This window comes from Phoca vitulina, unplaced genomic scaffold (assembly GCF_004348235.1).
Source record: "Phoca vitulina isolate PV1807 unplaced genomic scaffold, GSC_HSeal_1.0 scaffold4, whole genome shotgun sequence".
Classification (NCBI taxonomy): domain Eukaryota; kingdom Metazoa; phylum Chordata; class Mammalia; order Carnivora; family Phocidae; genus Phoca; species Phoca vitulina.
In genome coordinates, this window is record NW_022589707.1 from 11134129 (window position 1) to 11153250 (window position 19122).

The 19122-nt window shown below is 45.4% G+C and overlaps 1 protein-coding gene across 1 annotated transcript in view; it reads left to right on the top strand.

The window, feature by feature from the left end:
- The first annotated feature begins 2359 nt into the window (after positions 1–2359).
- The window catches only part of LOC116630432 (solute carrier family 23 member 1-like), a 46444-nt gene continuing 29681 nt past the window's right edge, over positions 2360–19122 (top strand). The window contains exons 1-3 of the mRNA XM_032401168.1: positions 2360–2462; positions 4667–4810; positions 14360–14517. Of these exons, the coding sequence (XP_032257059.1) occupies positions 2421–2462; positions 4667–4810; positions 14360–14517 (344 nt within the window). The 5' untranslated portion in view covers positions 2360–2420. The remainder of the gene's footprint in view (positions 2463–4666; positions 4811–14359; positions 14518–19122) is intronic.

A 19122-nucleotide genomic window follows, 5' to 3' on the forward strand; every position in this document is an offset into this window, starting at 1 on the left:
ATATTTAGGTTTGAAAATGTAATAGCAGAGTTTTCATTCCTTCATGTGACTGAGGAAAGATCATGGGTTCCCAGAGAGGCCCCATATTCTTAAATTCCTCTCATTGTCTGAGCTAATTATTAGAACTTGATTTCCATAACTTGAAACACAAGGGTTATAAATAATCATGTGTAAATGTGCTGTGTATGGAGAACCTCAAGCTGGGGTGTGTATGGGATGGCAGGATGATTCCAGCGGGCGAGGGAGGGCAAGGCCACCAGCTGGGGCAGCTGAGACTGTGGAAGAGTTGTGGAATACCACAGTTGCTTCAGGGTAAGAAATGGCAGCAGAAGCCAGGCCAGGCCAATGATGAGCGGAGGGACCATGGTCTGTAGAAGTGACTTCTGAGGGGTGGAAGGTAGAGGAAAAGGAGAAGTGTTGGCCTGGCTCCTCATCTGAGCTGCTGAGGGAGGTGGGGACTACATGGACAGCAGCAGTGGCCACAAGCCAAAGGACTTATGCAAGGAACCATGTGAAACAAAGAGTGTCAGGCCCAGAGGAGAGGACTTAAAGAGTGAGGAAGGTTCTGGAACGTACTGTATAGGCAGCCAAACAAACTGGGTAACAGGAGACTGTCTGTTTTACCGTAATAGATGAGCTAAACATTTTACCTCATACCATGGGGGAGTTTAACTGTATGCCTAAACAAGCAGCAGGGAGAGGCAGAGCCAGGAAAGGTAGGACCTTCAATGTGGGGGAAGACAGAGTCTCTGAGAAGTCACCTTCTTCCATGTTATCCCAGAAGGGGACAGGGAAAAGAGAGGTCCGACATGAGCCCAACTTTGCCTCTGTGCCCAGATCTGTGAGGGTAGGGGTTGTGGTGGGCAGCAAAGGCAGCCCCCCACTATGCCCCACACCCGCTGGGCCTTCCTAGAGCAATAAAGCCTGTGCTGCTCATCGCAGAGATCCGCGTGAACGGTGGCACCTGATCTCTGTCTTCACCTCGGAGTTCACCCAGCTGGGAACTGCACATTTAGTGTGTTCAACAGAGGTGGGAACGAACCCATGCCCTCCCAAATCCAAGCAGTCTCCCTTTCACTCCTAAGGTGAACTCGAGGCCCCTGGGTGCCATTTGTAGAGGACCCACGTTTCCCTTCAGTGGTGGCATGGGGAAGCCCACTCTGTGGCCGCGCTCTCTGGGCCATCTCCCCTGGAGCCGCATCCTTTACATCTTCAGACCCAGAGGCCATGTTTCCGTGAGGATCTCCTCGGCCTCTGCAGGCTGTGGAACAGGACTGTCTGGGCTTGAATCTCAGCTCCTACATGGGTTATGAACCTTGAACGAAGAGCTTAACAGGCCCATCAACATCTCGATTTCTTAATCTGTAAAAGAAGAATGTGATTGCTAATTTGTGGTGAATGTTACGTAAGGTAATACACAGAGTACACAGCTAAGTATTTGGTAAGGTCAGCTACTTACCGCTGGCTTTCCTGTCACAGCCCGAATCAGGTCTCTCCCGTCCCTTGTCAAACACCTCGTTGTTGTGTTTTTCAGGGCTTCCTCTTGGACCGATTCCCACCGATGTCTGTGTGCCTCCCACCGGGTGTTTCCTGAACCTTAGGACCCAGTGCCACCCATTCCAGAACATTCCACCACCCGGAGTAGCTGGTATTTGCCTGGCTTTGGACTTCACGGAGTGGGGTTTATTCAGAGTTTTTGAGGAGGACCCTGTGCAGAGTAAGAGCAAGAGTACACCTTCCCGGACTTCTCTCTCTGAAAGGTGGGTTATTAGACGTTTCCGGGTGTTAGGGAGACAGACACCTAAGGATTAGAAGCATTTTTTCTCAGGTTCTCACCTGAGGGCTTTGCTCCACCAATGCACCTTGGCAGCTTCTCCCAGATCAACAGTAATGCCCTATGTTTCATGATGACTTCATTATTGCATCTCAGAGGCCAGGCTGGTCGGACTATTTCTTCACTGCTTTTCCTTTCCAGCTCAACTAGTCATTAAGAATCAGCTTTAAGAAACTGCAAAGCCCATGTGTGCAGCCCAGGGCCTCACCCTCACCCCCCCTCTTCTCTCGCCTCCTGGAATCAGGCTTCCAGAAAGTACTCTCATGCCACTCCCAAAAGGCTGCATCTGATTTGTTTCCATAGCGTCATAGAGGATCATTAACTCCTCTACACTTTCTCAAACTTATTAAATTATGAAACATTTGCTGCACCTGAGTGCACCTTGGTCTCCCGTGGTGATTGGAGGGGGCAAGAAGGGAAGTCTGGAAGCCCCACCCTCCCCAGGGCCAGCCCAGCCCAGAATCCCTGGCTTTCTCTCTCCCTTATGATTTTGGCAGGCAGTGAGACGTTAATCTCTTTCAACTGGAGCGGGTTCACTTCGTTTCTCTCCTGAGAGGAGGCCAACAGGAACTGACCCCAGGTTGCCATGAGCTCTGCCATCAGCAGCTGTGAGCACCCCGACCCTTTGGTGAGTGCGGCTGAAAGAGAGGAGACGAGAAGAAGGGGGCAGGCAGAATGAAGAAAGGCCTGGAGGGGGTCCCGGTGCCCTAGTTCATTATTTGTGCTCAGCACGTGTGGCTCACGTTCTAGAGAAGATTGTAGATCACTAGACAGGTGCGCAGCTGCCTTCCCCACCACGCCGTCATGAGGCCAAGATTCCTCCCTGAGTGCTGAACTCGGTGAATGCACTCCCAAGCAAGGAGGAAGCACTGGAAGATCCTTTTAGTTTTACCTTTATTCACAGTTGGTCTCTGAAGATACCTAAATATTTGTTTTCCAGGTTTCTCCATGCTATGATTTCTTTGATCAGAAGGACTTTCTAAAACAAAGCAAAGGGAAAGAGAGAGGGCATCGGAGAGAGAGAGAACTAATATTTACCAAACAACCAATACAGCCCGGGCACTTTATGTGTTTTATTTCCTTCCTTCCAAGCCAACGGTGCAGGTGCTTCTGTTCCCGGATGAGGAACCTGAGGCCCAGAGAAATACAGTAACAGTAACCCCTCTGGAGGCTTCTCTGGCGAGTCCTTGAGCCCTGGCCCCACCACCTTCCTAGCCAATTTTTGAGCACCTAAAAGTCAGAGGGTGAACTGAGTGGAGACACACTTGTTCTTGGCACTGCTCACCCCCAGGGGGAAGGAGCTCCTGTTCACCGGGGCTTGCGGGCCCTGCAGGATGGGGGTCACCCACGGACTTGGCCTGGGCCCCCACAGCTGTCCCCTGGGGCCAGGCCGCCAGACCCTGCCCACAGAGGCTCAGCCCTCTGGTGAAGAGACCCCGGCTGTTTTTTCCCAAGAACTCGTGGAAGGCACTTGAGAGATCTCGCTTCTTTTTCTCTTCAGGATTCTTTCTGCCCCTACTGTCATGGAAACAAAACAAAACAAAAGTCTTGGGAAATCAGTCAGAGACTTCTACATTTTGGTTTACCTGAGGCCACCTGGAGCGTGGCGGGTCCGGGCCTGTACCCATCCTCTTTTCAGTGGCCTGCCTTCTCTTCATCCTCGGCACCCACTCTTCTGAGATGTCTTTGGTTTCGCATCATGTTGCTCTGCTGGAAACTTTGAGGAACATTAACAAGGGGGAGACAGCTTCCTGACCCTGAAAGCTTGTGGCCTAGCTAGGGGAATGCAGGGTACACAGAAATGTTTCTGGTACAAGAGAGAAAACAGCAAATTATGTAACAGAGAGACACAGGGTGCTGGGAGTTACCAGGGAGAAAAATCATATGGGTGTGGGGAGGTCAGGAGAGGTGATGGGGAGGAGGTGTTGAGCTCTTGCAAGTGGGTAGGGGAAGCAGGGGGCTCAGGGGGGCCCTCAGGGGGAGCTAAGACTCTGACACAGGATAACGGAGGCCACACTTGGAGGAACCTGGACGACCCCATTGGCTACAGCCAGGTCGATGGGAGTGTTAGGAAACAAACCTAGAGGGCCAGGCAGGGAGGGTACTGGAAGCTGTGTGGGGTGTGAGTGGAGTCAGAGGGGCAAGGGACCCCTCTTCCTCCCGGGAACTCCATTGCTGTCCCTGCACCCGAGTCTCCTCCTGCCCTGCCTGGCAGCCCCAGGCAGTCGGGCACTGCACCCGCTTACATTGGCACGCTGCGTCCATTCATTCGGTCCACACTGAACACAGGTGTTGGCTCATCTAGAAGCTGGGACTACACCGAAGAGTAAGGCACAGTCAGTGCATTCTAGGAACTCACAGCCCAGCAGAAGCGATGGATACGGTAACTGTCCACTAGAATAACCACGCCAAGAGGAGAGCTTTGGCGGGTGTAAACACAGGGCCCATGGGAGCCCCTCTGAGGGCAGCTACAGCATTCTGGGGCCAGGATCCCCATGTGCCTGTCTGGGAGGGAAATCTGCCCATCGTCTGACCTTGGAGTTGGCCCCCAACCCCTCCTCCACAAAGCTGCTACTCAGCAAAGGGCTTCAGGCAAAGCAGCCCCTCCTCTCGCGTGACCCCAGACCACACATGCAGGCCCTACTGAAGGTGTGTAATGTAGAAAATCACTGGTCTTTTGAGTCTGGACCAGAAATCCCAAACTGGCCAACCGTTATCCCTATCCCATTGCCTCTTGCCCCTGGCAGGCCATCCATCTACCCAGCTGAAATCAGGAAGTCCACTTGATTCCTCTTAAAATGTCTAGGTGTGTCCTTCTCTTGTTCCCAGCAGAGGGGTGACAATGTGCTCAACTGTCACAATGATGGCCAAGGCAGGAAGAAGGCTGGGCAGGCCAGGAGCTCCAGCAGCAGCCCGGTGATCTACGGCATCCTGGATGTCCCTCCGTGGTACCTCTGCATCCTCCTGGGGATCCAGGTAATGCCACCCAGCGAGCCCTGGGTCCAAAGAGGCTCTGCCTCAAAAGCCACACTGATCACACCCAGGCCGAATTAGTCAAGATCTACAACTTTGGTTACTGATATTCTTGTCTTCCACGTAGCTGACCTCCAGGGGAACTCAAAGCTCCTTGTCTCTCTTTCTCTCAGGGGTGTGGGGGTGGGGGGTTGGAATTAGTGGAAGAGTCTCCCTCATGCTAAGCCGATAGGTAACATCAAGGACACCGACTGCATCATTTTCATGATACCAACCTCAATTTATTTGATTTGCAACAACTAAAAAATGTGATAACCAGGGCTTGGGGAATTTGGGGAAACAAGCACTGTCAAACACTTGTGTTGGAACAGTTTTTGAGGCAGCCTTTCTGGATGGCCATTGGTGGTTTCTATCAACATGTAAATCATATGCCCTTTAACCCAGTCCCCAGTGCTTAAGAATTTCTCTGTGGATACACTGGCAAGACTTGTTAAGATAAGTACAAAGACATTCTTGTAACATTATTGGCAATAGTAACATCAAACCACACAACAAACAAATAAGCACAAACCCTAGAAACAACCCAAATATCCTTCAAAGGGAACGGGTTGAACAAATTGTGACCACATCCGAACAGATGACTTTTGTATGCAGCTGCTAAAAAGAGAAAGATATATTTCTCTTGCAGTTAGGGAATATTCCCCAATAGATGGTAAGTGAAAAAAGCAAAGTAAATAACTATGTATATACTGTTATCTTTTATGTGTGTGTTAAAAACAGAGAGAGAGAAAGATCGAAATAAGTATATGTAGTGATTTGGGGTTTTGAAAGATCCCTAAAAAACTAACAAAGGTAGCTTTGGGAAGAAGAACCAAGAAAGGGGAGGTGGCTTTCCATTCTCACTTCTGATTCTTTAAGTTTCTGTAACATGAATTTGCCAGACTCACAGATGTGTTTCTTTTAATTTTACAAAGTGTTCAATATGGAATATCAGGGATGGGATACACTTTTGTTTACTTCTTGGTGCTTTTCCATAAAGTAAGAAAAGCCGATGTCATACTACTTAAAAAATATTATTATGAGCCAATAAAATGGATAATATAGATAATATAGATCTACAGCCACTGACTCAGAGAACTGTAAGGACATATTTTTGAATTTAAGAAAGCCAAATGCAGCTGTCCAATTTTCCCAACATGATTTGTTGAACAGTCTGCTTTTCTCCCATTGGATATTCTTTTCAGCTTGTCAAAGATTAATTGACATATACTTGTGGGTTTATTTCTGGGTTTTCTATTTTGTTCCATTGATCTATGTGTCTATTTTTGTGCCAGTACCATGCTGTTTTGATTACTACCGCTTTGTAATATAAGTTGAAGTCCAGAATTGTGATGCCTTCAGCTTTGCTTTTCTTTCTTCTTCTCCTCTCCTTCTCCTCCTTCTCCTCCTTCTCCTTCTTCTTCCTCTTCTTCGGAGTGGGAGGGGGAAAAGGGGAGAGGGAGAGAGGATCTTAAGCAGGCTCCATGCCCAGCACAGAGCCTGATGTGGGGCTCAATCTCATGACCCTGAGATCATGAGCTGAGCTGAAATCAAGACTCGGATGCTCAACCGACTGAGCCACCCAGGTGCCCCTCCAGGTTAGTTTTTCATTTTCAAGATTGTGTTGGCTGTTCAGGGTCTTTTGTGGTTCCATACAAACTTTAGGATTGGTTGTTCTAGTTCTGTGAAAAGTACTGGTGGTATTTTGATAGGAATTGCATTAAATGTATAGATTGCTTTGGGTAGTATAGACATTTTAATGATATCTGTTCTTCCTATCCATGAGCATGGAATGCCCTTCACATTCCATGTGTATAGGTCTTTCACCTCTTTAGTTAGGTATATTCCTAGGTTTCTTATTACTTTTGGTGCAATTGTAAATGAGATTGTTTTCTGAATTTCTCTTTGTGCTGCTTCACTATTGGTGTACAGAAATGCAACAGATTTCTGTATGTTGATTTTGTATCCTGTGACTTTACCGAATTTATCAGTTCTAGCAGTTTTTTTGATGAAGTCTTTCAGGTTTTCATGGTATCATGTCATCTGCAAATAGTGCAAGATTTACTTTTTCCTTACCAATTTGGATGCCTTTTATTTCTTTTTGTTGTCTGATTGCTGTGGCTAGGACTTCCAGTACAATTTGAATTAAAGTGGTGAGAGTGGACATCTTGACCTTAGAGGAAAGGCTCTCTGTTTTTCCCCACTGAAGATGATATTAGCTGTGGGTTTTTCATATATGGCCTTTTTATGTTGAGGTTTGATCCCCTCTAAACCTGCTTTGCTGAGGGTTTTTTTTTTTTTTTATCATGAATAGATGTACTTTGTCAAATGCTTTTTGTGCATCCACTGAAATGATCATATGGTTCTTATCCTTTCTCTTATTGATGTGATGTATCACATTGGTTGATTTGGGAATATTGAACCACCGTTGCAACCCAGGAATAAATCCCACTTGATCACGGGGAATGATTTTTTAAATGTATTGTTGAATTCAGTTTCCTAGTATTTTGTTGAGGATTTTTGCATCTATGTTAATCAGGGATATTGATCTGTAGTTCTCCTTTTTAGTGGTGTCTTTATCTTGTTTTGGTATCAGGATAATGCTGGCCTCATAGAATGAATTTGGAAGTTTTCTTTCCTTTTCTATTTTTTGGAATAGTTAGAGAATAACAGGTATTAACTCTTCTTTAAATGTTTGTTAAAATTCACATGTGAAGCCACCTGGCCCTGGACTTTTGTTTGTTGGGAGTTTTTTTGCTTACTGATTCAATTTCTTTGCTGGTTATCAGTCTGTTCAAATTTTCTATTTTATCTAGTTTCAGTTTTGGTATTTTGTGTTTCCAGGAATTTATCCATTTCTTCCAGGTTGTCCAGTTTGTTGGCATGTAGTTTTTCATAATATTCTGTTGCAATTGTTTGTATTTCTGTAGTGTTGATTGTTATTTGTCCTCTCTCATTTGTGATTTTATTTATTTGAGTCCTTTCTTTTTTCTTTTTGATAAGTCTGGCCTGAGGTTTATCAATTTTATTGATTTTTTTTTTCAAAGAACCAGCTCCTGGTTTCATTGACTTGTTCTATTGTTTTTCTAGTTTTCATTTATTTCTCCTCTAATCTTTATTATTTCATTTTTTCTGCTGGTTTTAGGTTTTGTTTGTTGTTCTTTTTCTAGCTCCTTTAGGGCTAAGGTTAGATTATTTATTTGAGATTCTTCTGGCTTCTTGAGATAGGCCTGTATTGCTATAAACCTCCTTCTTAGAACTGCTTTTATTGAATCCCAAAGGTTTTGGATTGTTGTGTTTTCATTTTCATTTGTTTCCATGTACTTCTTTTTTCTTCTTTTATTTCCTGGCTGACCCATTCACTGTTTAGTAGTGTGTTATTTAACCTCCATGTATTTGTGATCTTTCCAGATTTTTTTCTTGTGGTTGACTTCTAGTTTCATAGTGTTGTGGTCAGAAAAGATGCATGGTAGGACTTAGGTCTTCTTGAATTTGTTGAGGCTTTTTGTGGGCTGATATATGATCTATTCTGGAGGATGTTCCATGTGCACTTGAAAAGAATGCGTATTCTGCTGTTTTAGGATGGAATGTTCTGAATATATCTGTTAAATCCATCTGTTCCAGTGTGTCATTGAAAGCCATTATTTCCTTGTTGATTTTCTGTTTAGATGATCTGTCTATGGATGTAAGTGGGGTGTTAAAGTCCCCTACTATTATTGTATTACTATTGATTAGTTCCTTTATGTTCGTTATTAACTGTTTATATGTATTTGGGTGCTCCCATGTTGGGTGCATAAATATTTATAATTGTTATATCTTCTTGTTGGATTGTCCCCTTTATTATTATATACTGTCCTTCTTTGTCTCTTGTTACAGTCTTTGTTTTGAAGTCTATTTTGTCTGAAATAAGTCTTGCTACTTGGCTTTTTTTTTTTTTTTAAGATTTATTTATTTATTTGAGAGAGAGAGAGAGCGTGGGCAGGGGGAGGGACGGGGGAGAGAATCCTCAAGCACACTCCCTTCTGAGTTTGGAGCCCAATCTCATAAACCTGAGATCATGACCTGAGCTGAAACCAAGAGTCAGATGCATAACTGACTGAGCCATCCAGGTACCCACCCCCCCTCCTCCGGCTTTCTTTTGACATCCATTTGCATGATAGATATTTCTCCATCCCCTCACTTTCAATCTGCGGGTGTCTTTAGGTCTAAAATGAGTCTCTTGTAGGCAGCATATAGATGAGTCTTTTTTAAAATCCATTCTGATACCCTATGTATTCTGACTGAAGTGTTTAGTCCATTTACATTCAAAGTAATTATTGCTAGATATCTATTTATTACCATTTTATTACTTGTTTTGTGGTTGTTTCTGACGATTTTCTCTGATTCTTTCTTGTCTTTCTCTCTGCCATATTTTGCTGATTTTCTTCAGTGATATATTTGGATTTATTTCTCTTTATTCTTTGCATGTTTATTAGTGGTTTTTGGTATATAGCTGCCATTAGGTTTGTATATAACCTCTTCTGCAAATAGCAGTCTATATTAAGTTGGTGGTCGTTTAAGTTTAAATCTGTTCTTTTCTCCTCTCCTCCCATGTTTTAGGTATATGTTATTATATTTTATATTTTTGTGTGTATGTGAGTTCCTTGACTGATTTTTTACAGAAATATTCATTGTTACTGCTTTTGTGTTTCCTGCCTTTATACTGTCACTTTTGGTCTCTCCTTTCCACTCAAAGTGTCTCCTTTAATATCTCTTAAGGGACTGGTTTAGTCGTCATGAACTCCTTTAGTTTTTGTTTGTCTGGGAAACACTTTATCTCTCCTTCTATTTCTGAATGATAGTCTTGCTGGATAGAGTATTCTTGGCTGCAGATTTCCCCCCTTAAGCACTTTGACTAGATCATGCCACTCCCTTCTGGCTTGCCAAGTTTCCATTGAAAGATCTCCTACTAGCCTTGTGGGTTTTCCCTTGTAAGTTAATGACTTCTTTTGTCTTGTTGCTTTTAGGATTTTTTTATCACTATATTTCGTAAGTTTAATTACACTATGTCTTGGTGTGGGTCTCCTTTTGTTGATATTGTCAGGAGTTCTCTGTGCCTCCTGGATCTAGATGTCTGTTTCCTTCCTCAGATTAGGAACATTTTCAGCTATTATTTCTTCAAATACATTTTCTGCCCCCGTTCTCTCTCTTTCTTCTTCTGGGACTCCTATAATACAAATGTTATTATGTTTGATGGATTTACTGAGTTCCCTAAGTCCATTCTTGTTTTGTGTAATTCTTTTTTCTCTTTTGTTCAGCTTGATTACTTTCCATGACTCTGTCTTTTTTTTTTTTTTTTAATCTTAATAGTTTTATTTCAGTCGTTTTGGAATTAAGATATGGTTTTTCTCCCCAGTTACTTTATTTTTTTTTTAATTTTTTATTGTTATGTTAATCCCCATACATTACATCATTAGTTTTAGATATAGTGTTCCATGATTCATTGTTTGTGCATAACACCTAGTGCTCCATGCAGAACGTGCCCTCCTCAATACCCATCACCAGGCTAACCCATCCTCCCACCCCCCTCCCCTCTAGAACCCTCAGTTTGTTTTTCAGAGTCCATCGTCTCTCATGTTTCTTCTCCCCCTCCGATTTCCCCCCCTTCATTCTTCCCCTCCTGCTACATTCTTCTTCTTTTTTTCTTTCTTAACATATATTGTCCATGACTCTGTCTTTGAGGTCACTCATTTCTTCCTCTGCTTCTCCTATCCTGTTATTCATCCCATCACATGTGCTCCTCATTTTGTTTACCGAGCCCTTATATCTCTGCTGTGTTATTCCTTATCTCTGTGTTAAGGGTCTCACTCATGTCTTCCACTCTTTTCTTAAGTCTGGTGAGTATCCTTATGATCACTGCTTTAAATTCTCTATCAGGCATGTTACTTATATCTGTTTTGCTTAGCTCTCTGGCCATGGCCTTGTCCTGTTCTTTCATTTGGGATAAATTTCTCTGTCTCCCTATTTTGTCTGCCTCTCTGTGTCTGTTTCTGTGTGTTAAGGTAGTCAGCTCTGATTTGGCTCTTGAAAGTAGTGGCTTTATGAAGAGGAGGTCCTGAGTGCCCTGCAGGGCAGTGTCCCCTGTTCACCAGGACATGGCACTTCAGGGGAGTCTCCTGTGTGTTGCTAATGCCCTGCTGTTGTGTCTGAGTCTGCACTGCTCTCTGCCTGTTGTGGGCTGTGCCTGCTCTCCGTGGTGTTAGCGGGACCCAGGCAGGCCAGTTCTGAAGGGGCATGCCTGCCAGGCAATTTGGGAGTGGGGCAGCTCCCAAATTCCCAATTTTGTTAGCAAAATTTGCATTGGGCCACTAGTCCTAGGCCAGATCCCCCGAAGCACGTAGGCAGCTGTCGGCTGGGGGCTGCGAGCCAGGCGGCTGGGGGTGTGGGGCTGGGCTCGGTGCCCTGGCTGCGTGCGTGGGGCTGACAGCAGCGCACCCTGCGGCTGGCGAGGCACATGCGCAGCTTTAACATCATTTGCCCTGAGCCCGGCGGAGGCCACAAGTGCCGTGCAAAGTGGCTCTGTGTTTATGCTGGAGGATTGGGGGGGGGGGGGGGAAGGGCACCTGCTGGCTCCCTTGTTTTCAAAGTCCCCCGGCACGCTCCGAAATCAGTTCAAACAGATCTGTCTCCCGTTTGTTGTATAAGAGGGGGGGAGAGAGAGAGAGAGAGAGAGAGAGAGAGCAAGTGCACAGGGGGAGGGGCAGAGGGAGAGAGAGTCCCAAGCAGACTCCCCGCTGAGTCTCACAACCCTGAGATCACCACCTGAGCCCTGAGCCGAAACCAAGAGTCGGCCGCTTACCCGACTGTGCCACCCAGGCGCCCCTGAACTGCCATTTTTACGTTGCCTCTCCCCGCAGGCTGCTGGCTCTTTAAGGGCGGTCACCCGGCTGTCACTCCCCCTTCCGGTCGGCCCAGTGCTCAGTCAGCTGCCTTTTACAGCTCTGGGCTCCGAGTCCCCCCCGGTTTTACAGACTCACAGAATTCAGCCCCTCGGGTGTTTAAAGCCAAACGTCACGGGGATTAGTCTTCCCTGTGTGAGCCCCCTGGGCCAGGGCCCATTCCTCTGCCCTCTCTGTGTGCACGGCTCCCTCCCCGCCGCGGGCAGCCTCCCTCCACCTTTCTGACCTTCCGAACCTTTCAGACGCAGCTGCTTCTCTATGTTCAGTTGTGGAATTTGTTCTGCGGGTCTTCGGATCACTGTTCGGTTTCTTGCCTTGGTCGGGGATGATACCTAGTTGTAAGCGTGGACGAGGGTGAGCTCAGGAGCCTCCCACCCCGCCATCCTCCCGAGCTCCAAGTCCCTCGCCCACTTTTAAAACAGACTGTTTGGGTTTTGCTATTGAGCTCTATGAGTTCCTTAGACATTCTGGATATTAATGGGGCGCCTGGGTGGCTCAGTCAGTGAAGCATCTGCCTTTGGCTCAGGTCATGATTGGGGACCCTGGGGTGGAGCCCTGAGTCGGGCTCCCTGCTCAGCCGGGAGCCTGTTTCTCCCTCTCCTCCTTGCTCGCGCTCCTCTCTCACTATCTCTGTCCCTTTCTCTCTCAAATAAATAAATAAAATCTTAAAAAAAATTTTTTTGGATATTAACCTTTTATCAGAGAGACGGTTTGCAAATACTTTCTCCCATTCTGTAGGCTGTCTTTGTATTTTGCTGTTTCCTTTTCTGTGCAAAGCTTTTTACTTTGATGTAATCCTGCTTGCTTATTTTTGCTTCTGTTGTTGGTGCTTTTAGTGCCATAGCTAACGATCTTTGCCAAGACCCGATGTTAAGGAGCTTTTCCACTGTGTTTTCTTCTAGGACTTTCATAGTTTCAGGCCTTATATTTAAGTCCTTAATCCATTTTGAGTTAATTTTCGTGAATGGTACAAGGTAGGAGTTCCATTTCTCATTCTTCTGTGTGTGGCTGTCCAGATTTTGCAACACCATTTATTGATGAGACTACCCGTTCCCCCATCAAGTCTTTTTGGCTTCCTTGTCAAATGTTAGTTGACCATGTATGCTTGGGTTTATTTCTGGGCTCTCAATTCTGTTCTATTGGTCTATTTGTCTACTTTTATGATAGTACCATTCTGGTTTTTCTTTTTTTTGTTGTTTTTTGGATTTTTTTGAAAATAACATCCTTCCAGTTTTCAAAAACTGTCATCAAATTTAGTAAAGAATCTGCTTATGTTTGGCAAACAAATGAAATTCTGGTATGTTTTTATTATTTCATTTTGTCTTACTTTTTAAGGTAAATGAAAATATCAGCCAGTTCTCAGGTACCATACTGTTTGATTACTGTAGCTTTGTAATAGTTTGAAATGCGGAATTATGATGGCTGCTTCTTTGTTTTTCTTTCTCAGGATTGCTTTGGCTATTTGAGGACTTTGGTTGTCCCATACAAATTATAGCATTGTTTTTTCTGTTCTTGTGAACAACGTCATTGAAATTTTGATAGCAATTTCATTGACTCTATAGCTGGCTTTGGATAGTATGGACATTTTAATGATATAAATTCTTTCTCCCTTCTGCTAATTTTGGGCTTAGTTTATTCTTCTTGTTCTAGTTCCTGGAGGTGCTTGAGATTTTTCTTCTAAGCGTTTATCACTATGAGCTTCCCAGGAGTTTCGATATGTTGTGTTTCCATTTTTGTTTGTCTCAAGATATATTTTTTTTTTATTTCCCTTTTGATTTCTTCTTATTCCCATTGGTTGTTCAGGAGGGTGTTGCTTACTTTCCACAAATCTGTGAATTTTCCAGTTTTCCTCCAGTTTCATACCATTACCGTCAGAAAAGACCCTTGGTATGATTCCCTTCTTAAATTTGCCAAGGCTGTTTTGTGACTTAACATATGATCTGTCCAGGGGAGTGTGCTCAGGGCTTCCTGGTCATTAGTCTTGCCCTCACCTTGTACCTTGTTTTAATTATGAGCCTCTTACTTTGTTCTTTTTTTCAGATTTTTTTTAGATTTTTGAAAAAGATTTTATTTATTTATTTGACAAGAGAGACACCACTCAAGTAGCAGAGAGGCAGACAGAGGGAGAATGAGAAGCAGGTTCCCTGCCGAGCAGAGAGTCCGCTGCAGGGCTCGATCCCAGGACCCTGAGATCATGACCTGAGCTGAAGGCAGATATTTAACCAACTGAGCCACCCAGGCAGCCCTCTTGCCTTGTTCTTTTTCTGAAGGCCCCCTCTTTGGTTCCTGTTATGTCCTCCTGTTTTGTGTCTGTGCCTGGGTTTCTTACCCAGGATATCAGTTCCCAGTGTTAGGGTTCTGCCCTTGAACCCCAGACCCTCAGGCTGGGTCTCTGTTTCTTGCTGCCTGGTCTCCCTTGTTCCCAGTGCTGATCTGGATGTCTGCCTGTCACTCGTGGTCAGGCTCCTCTGAGACCAGAGGTAGAGCTCTTTCCTCTGGCAGAGGACCAGGAATGAGGGTGGAGGAGGCAGCCCAGCATCCACCTGTCTGTCCACTCTCTCTGCTCTGCCCACAGCACTTCCTCACAGCCCTGGGGGGGCTCGTGGCAGTGCCACTCATCCTGGCCAAGGACCTGTGCCTGCAGCATGACCCCCTGACTCAGAGCTACCTCATCAGCACCATTTTCTTCGTCTCCGGCCTCTGCACTCTCCTGCAAGTGTTTTTAGGAGTCAGGTAGGTAAAACTCTCTTCCCTCGCTTCTGACTTTTCACTGCTGGAGTATCAGCAAGATTTGCTTGGCTTGCAGCTGGAGAAGTGGTTAGGCAGCTGGTGGGACCTGACAGAGGGAACATGGGACGAGGAATCAGAGCCTGGGTTCAAGTCCTAGCTCCAACACTTACTGTCTGTATTAGCTAGGATTCTCAATTCACGTTACATAAATCCAGACTAGCTTAGGCAAAGATTTGTTCTCTATTAATGTATAAGATCAAGGTAAGAGAAAGGCAAGGTGCATCATGCGTCAGGAACAAGGACTCAGATGGGACTTCTCTTGTTTCTACAAAGGCCTGCCCCTAATCTTTGTGAGATGCAGGCAAGAATACAAATGGATTCCCACACGCTGCATGTCCAAGTATTGGAGGGTTATAAACCAAACTTAGAGACTCTTAAATAAGATATGTTCTGATCATTCTACCTGGAAGGCCAGGTTGAATTCCAAATTCAACCTCCAAAATTCTGCTTTGGAACTTAGCCACATGGGGAGGGCCGATCCCCAGCCTGTGGCCTTCCTCCTTCTCTTCCTACCTCAAGCTTTGCTCCAGATCATAAATGGTCTTACATCCATGAATGTGGACACCCCAGCCTGCATATCCAAGCTCCACCCCCACCCCCACCCCCCCACACACACCAGATTCCCCAGATAGCTGAGGCCTGGCCACCCTCGGGCCTGGGGTTGTGCGCACCTGCATCATGGTCTGCCATGATGGTCTGCCTTCAGACCTGAGGAAGAGGCCCAAGCAGGCTCTGGAAAAGGCTCAGGGCCATTCGGGCAGAGAATTCTTGGCTCTCAAAGGGGAGACGCACACAGACTTGAGGTGGGCATGTCCCCTTGGCCCCGCAGACGCCTCCCCCTAGAAGGCAGAGTGGGGCCCTCTGGAGCATCGGGCTCGGTGCAGGGGGCTCTCCTGTCTGAAGACAGAGCAGTCTCCTCACCACATTGCCAGTGCGTGTGCTCTGTTGTCACAGACAGGCTCCCTGCACAGGATGGTGGACAGGCGGCTGGCAGTCCTCACACTTCTCTCCCAAAGCAGGTGAGTTCTGCTCCGGCGAGTCTCCCATTTTAAAATTCCAGGGAAGAGCGCTAATTGGTGCAACGTAAACCAGATGCCCAGCTCTCACCCATCGGGGCAACAAATATGGAGACTCCTACTGAGGAAAGTTTCCCAAAGAACAGAGAAGAGGAGTTCTGTTCTGAGTAGACAAGACAGCAGAGATTCACTGAGCGGGATATGGGGTTTGGGACCTCTAAAATAAGGCCGATGCTCGTATTGCCTTTTCTCCCTTAGAGTTGCATTGAGATGAGCAATTGTTAAAATCAGTGGAATCACCTTTAAAAAGCAAAAAACAAAAAACATCAAGTCCTTGGGGCGCCTGGGTGGCTCAGTCGGTTAAACGTCTGCCTTCAGCTCAGGTCATGATCCCGGGGTCCTGGGATCGAGCCCCACATCGGGCTCCCTGCTCGGTGGGAAGTCTGCTTCTTCCTCTCCCTCTGCCTGACACACCTCTTGCTTGTGCTCTCTCTCTCTCTCTCTCTCCCTCTCTCAAATAAATAAATACAATCTTAAAAAACAAAAACAAAAACAAAAACATCAAGTCCTTTATGCTCATACATAGACTGCTAAAATTAGTCTGAGTAAAATGGAATCCAGTTGCTCTGGAGCTGGCCTGGACAAAATCGTGAGGCCAGGAAAATGTCTCTGGAGCTTTCCCCCTCCTCATTTCCACACCTCCCCTCTTCCTATTCTCCACCACCACCCCCTGCCCCACCTTGATTCCCAGAACTCCACACAGTGGCTCCCTTGGGTTACCGTCAGCTCAGGAAATCCCTCTCTGTGGGTCCTCCAGCCCTCTCCCACTCACCCCTTCACCTCAGACCCATTAGTCCTGCATCTTCTTCCTTTAACATTAATTTAGCATCTAGTCCAAGGACAGATCCAGGTTTTGTTCAGCCGGAAGCTTACACAGTTTTTGGTGTCCTCTTTAAGAAAAAACACAGAAGTATGAATACAAAATCACATATGAGAGAGAATATTATTAACTTGAAAAAAATCACAGCAAATCACAAATTTTAAAAAGTAGATAAACACCACAAATGCCACAAATTCCAAAATATAGCATGACGTTTTTATTATTTAATGTTCTTACAGCCCCCTGTAATACTTCTCCCCCACATTTTATGCCTGTGTACTCTTCTTTAATTGAAGGCTGTGTACTCTTTGATCACCTCTTCATTTTATAAAGAGAAGGAAAGATAATTCAGTCATGAATTATCATCGGTTTGTCTAAATTTGTTTGTACTTACTGCTAGCTGAGATACATTATCCTGCCTTCACGCACAGACTGTAATAGTGCTGTGGGTTTGTGCCCTGCAAACACAGAAATTCTGTTGTACTCGATTTCTATCAAAAAATTTAAAAATGCGTGCTGCATTTATAAGTGTATATGGTGCATTATTAAGTATATTCTTGAGAGGAGACAGCTTCCATCTTGCCTGCGTAGCAATGAGAACCAAATCTTTTCTGGCAATTTCGCATATCTGATGGTTGTCCAATTTTCCAAAGCCCTGCTTCTGGCACCATACATTTCAGACCTTGTTTCTCATCCACCACCCACGTATGTCAAATGTCAGGTGCTATGGGACACATTCATGACATAATGTGACCTCGGGTTCTGTGCCTTCTTGTCACGAGGTAGAGTGAGCTGGTACAGAGGGTGGTAGGAGTATGGTGAGAAACAATCATGACACCAAGGTGGCTAGAAATAAATTAAGTATACGTGGGTGGTTTAGTGGTCTCAAACCACATAAGTACATCCTACCACACTCAAACTGAATTTATCAGTTTCCCCTTAGCCAGATCCTGAAAGTGCTTATGGCCTTTCAAATGCCATCTGATGCAAGACTTAGAATCCACAAGGTGGCAGTGCAAAGAGACAAGAGTTGTAGCCAAATGTGGCTGAAACTGTTTACTTTTGCAAAGTTGACAAAGACATATGGCTAGTGAACACATTGCAGGGGCCCCTCCCGGGACTATAGAAGGAGCCAGGCAATTGAGGTCCCTTCACCATCAGTCTCCTTTTGACCTAATCTGTGCCAGGCCTGTGCTCAGCCCTGGGTTTGTGAAGGGAAATGGAAAACATTTCCTACAGTGGGCTTTACCCGACCTGTCTTGACAGAAAATGACTGGACAGGAAAAATTATCCATTTCCTCTTTGTCAATTATCTGAATCAAACCACACAGGTCTAGACTGATATGGGGCTGACCACTTGTTTCCAGGAGAGGCTGACTGTAGACAGCGTTCATGTCTGGCATGACCTTTTTGCCTGAATCCAATCAAAGGCACTTTGCAAAGTGCTTCCTTTGCAAGTCATTTCCAGGCGACATGCCAAGGCTTAAGTTCTCGCAATCTCTGCTAAGGAGCGGGAGACCTGTGCCCACAGCTTTGGTGGGTTAGTTCCCAGCTCTCTCTTTCTTCACCATCTCTGTGAGCCAAAATTTCTTCCAGATCCCCCACCAAGGACTCAAAGAGGTACAGGGCTTGCTCTGGTTTTTCTCTCAGAACCCTAAAATCCAGACCCCCACATTTTCCAGGATTGGCCCTAGGAATGTAAGAGGTTGCAGTAGCGTTAGGAAGCCCTTGCAGGAACCTACCTGGGGACCGGGGACCTCACCCTTGTCCTGGCCCCATGAAAAGTTACAAACACAAAGCTCCTAAACTTTAGATGGCCTTAATTATAATTATGGAAAAGTATTGAGCTTCGAAACTGGAGGCCTGAACTCCAGTCTTGGCTTCTGTGCCATGGGAACTTGGACAAATCATCTACCCTCTTTAAGGCTCAATTTTCTCATCTATAAAATGAAAGAGTTCAACTACACAATATCTGAAGGTCCCTTCCATCTCTGTTATGGACAGCTATGATGTTGACAGGGAAGGTGATGAAGTGCCATGTTTCAATTGGTAATTGGTAGTAAAAGTGCCTGTGGGCCTAGCCTTCTGGTGGGTTCTGTGAGAAACACAAACTAATCAGGAGTTAGGGTCCAAAGAACTTGAACTTACCCCTTCATTAAACACACGGAGAAAGAGGGAAATGAAGTTAGGAAATAAAATCACGCTGATGTCTTTAGACTAAGGTGGGGGCAGGAATAAACGTGCGTTTGGTTCTACCCATGGAAATAAGCTCCCATCTCAGATGCTGATGAGTAACTGCCTAAGACATAGATTATAAACTCTAACTGAGAGTCTATTGACTCAAAGTCTAAGTAGCTTTGGTTGCTGATTATTTGCTGATAACCCACAACAGGCTGATGTTGCAGTAAGATTTCAGAAGATCTTAGTGATTAAAACCACATTAAATAATCAAAAAGGAATGATAAGAGATGATAACTGGGGTGGGGGTGGAGAGGGCGGGGAGGGGTAGAGGGAGAGAGAGAATCTTAAGCAGGCTACATGCCCAGTGTGGAGCCCAATGTGGGGCTCCAACTCACGATCCTGAAATCACAAGCTGAGCCAAAAATCAAGAGTTGGATGCTTAACGGACTGAGCCCCCCAGGGCGCCCCACT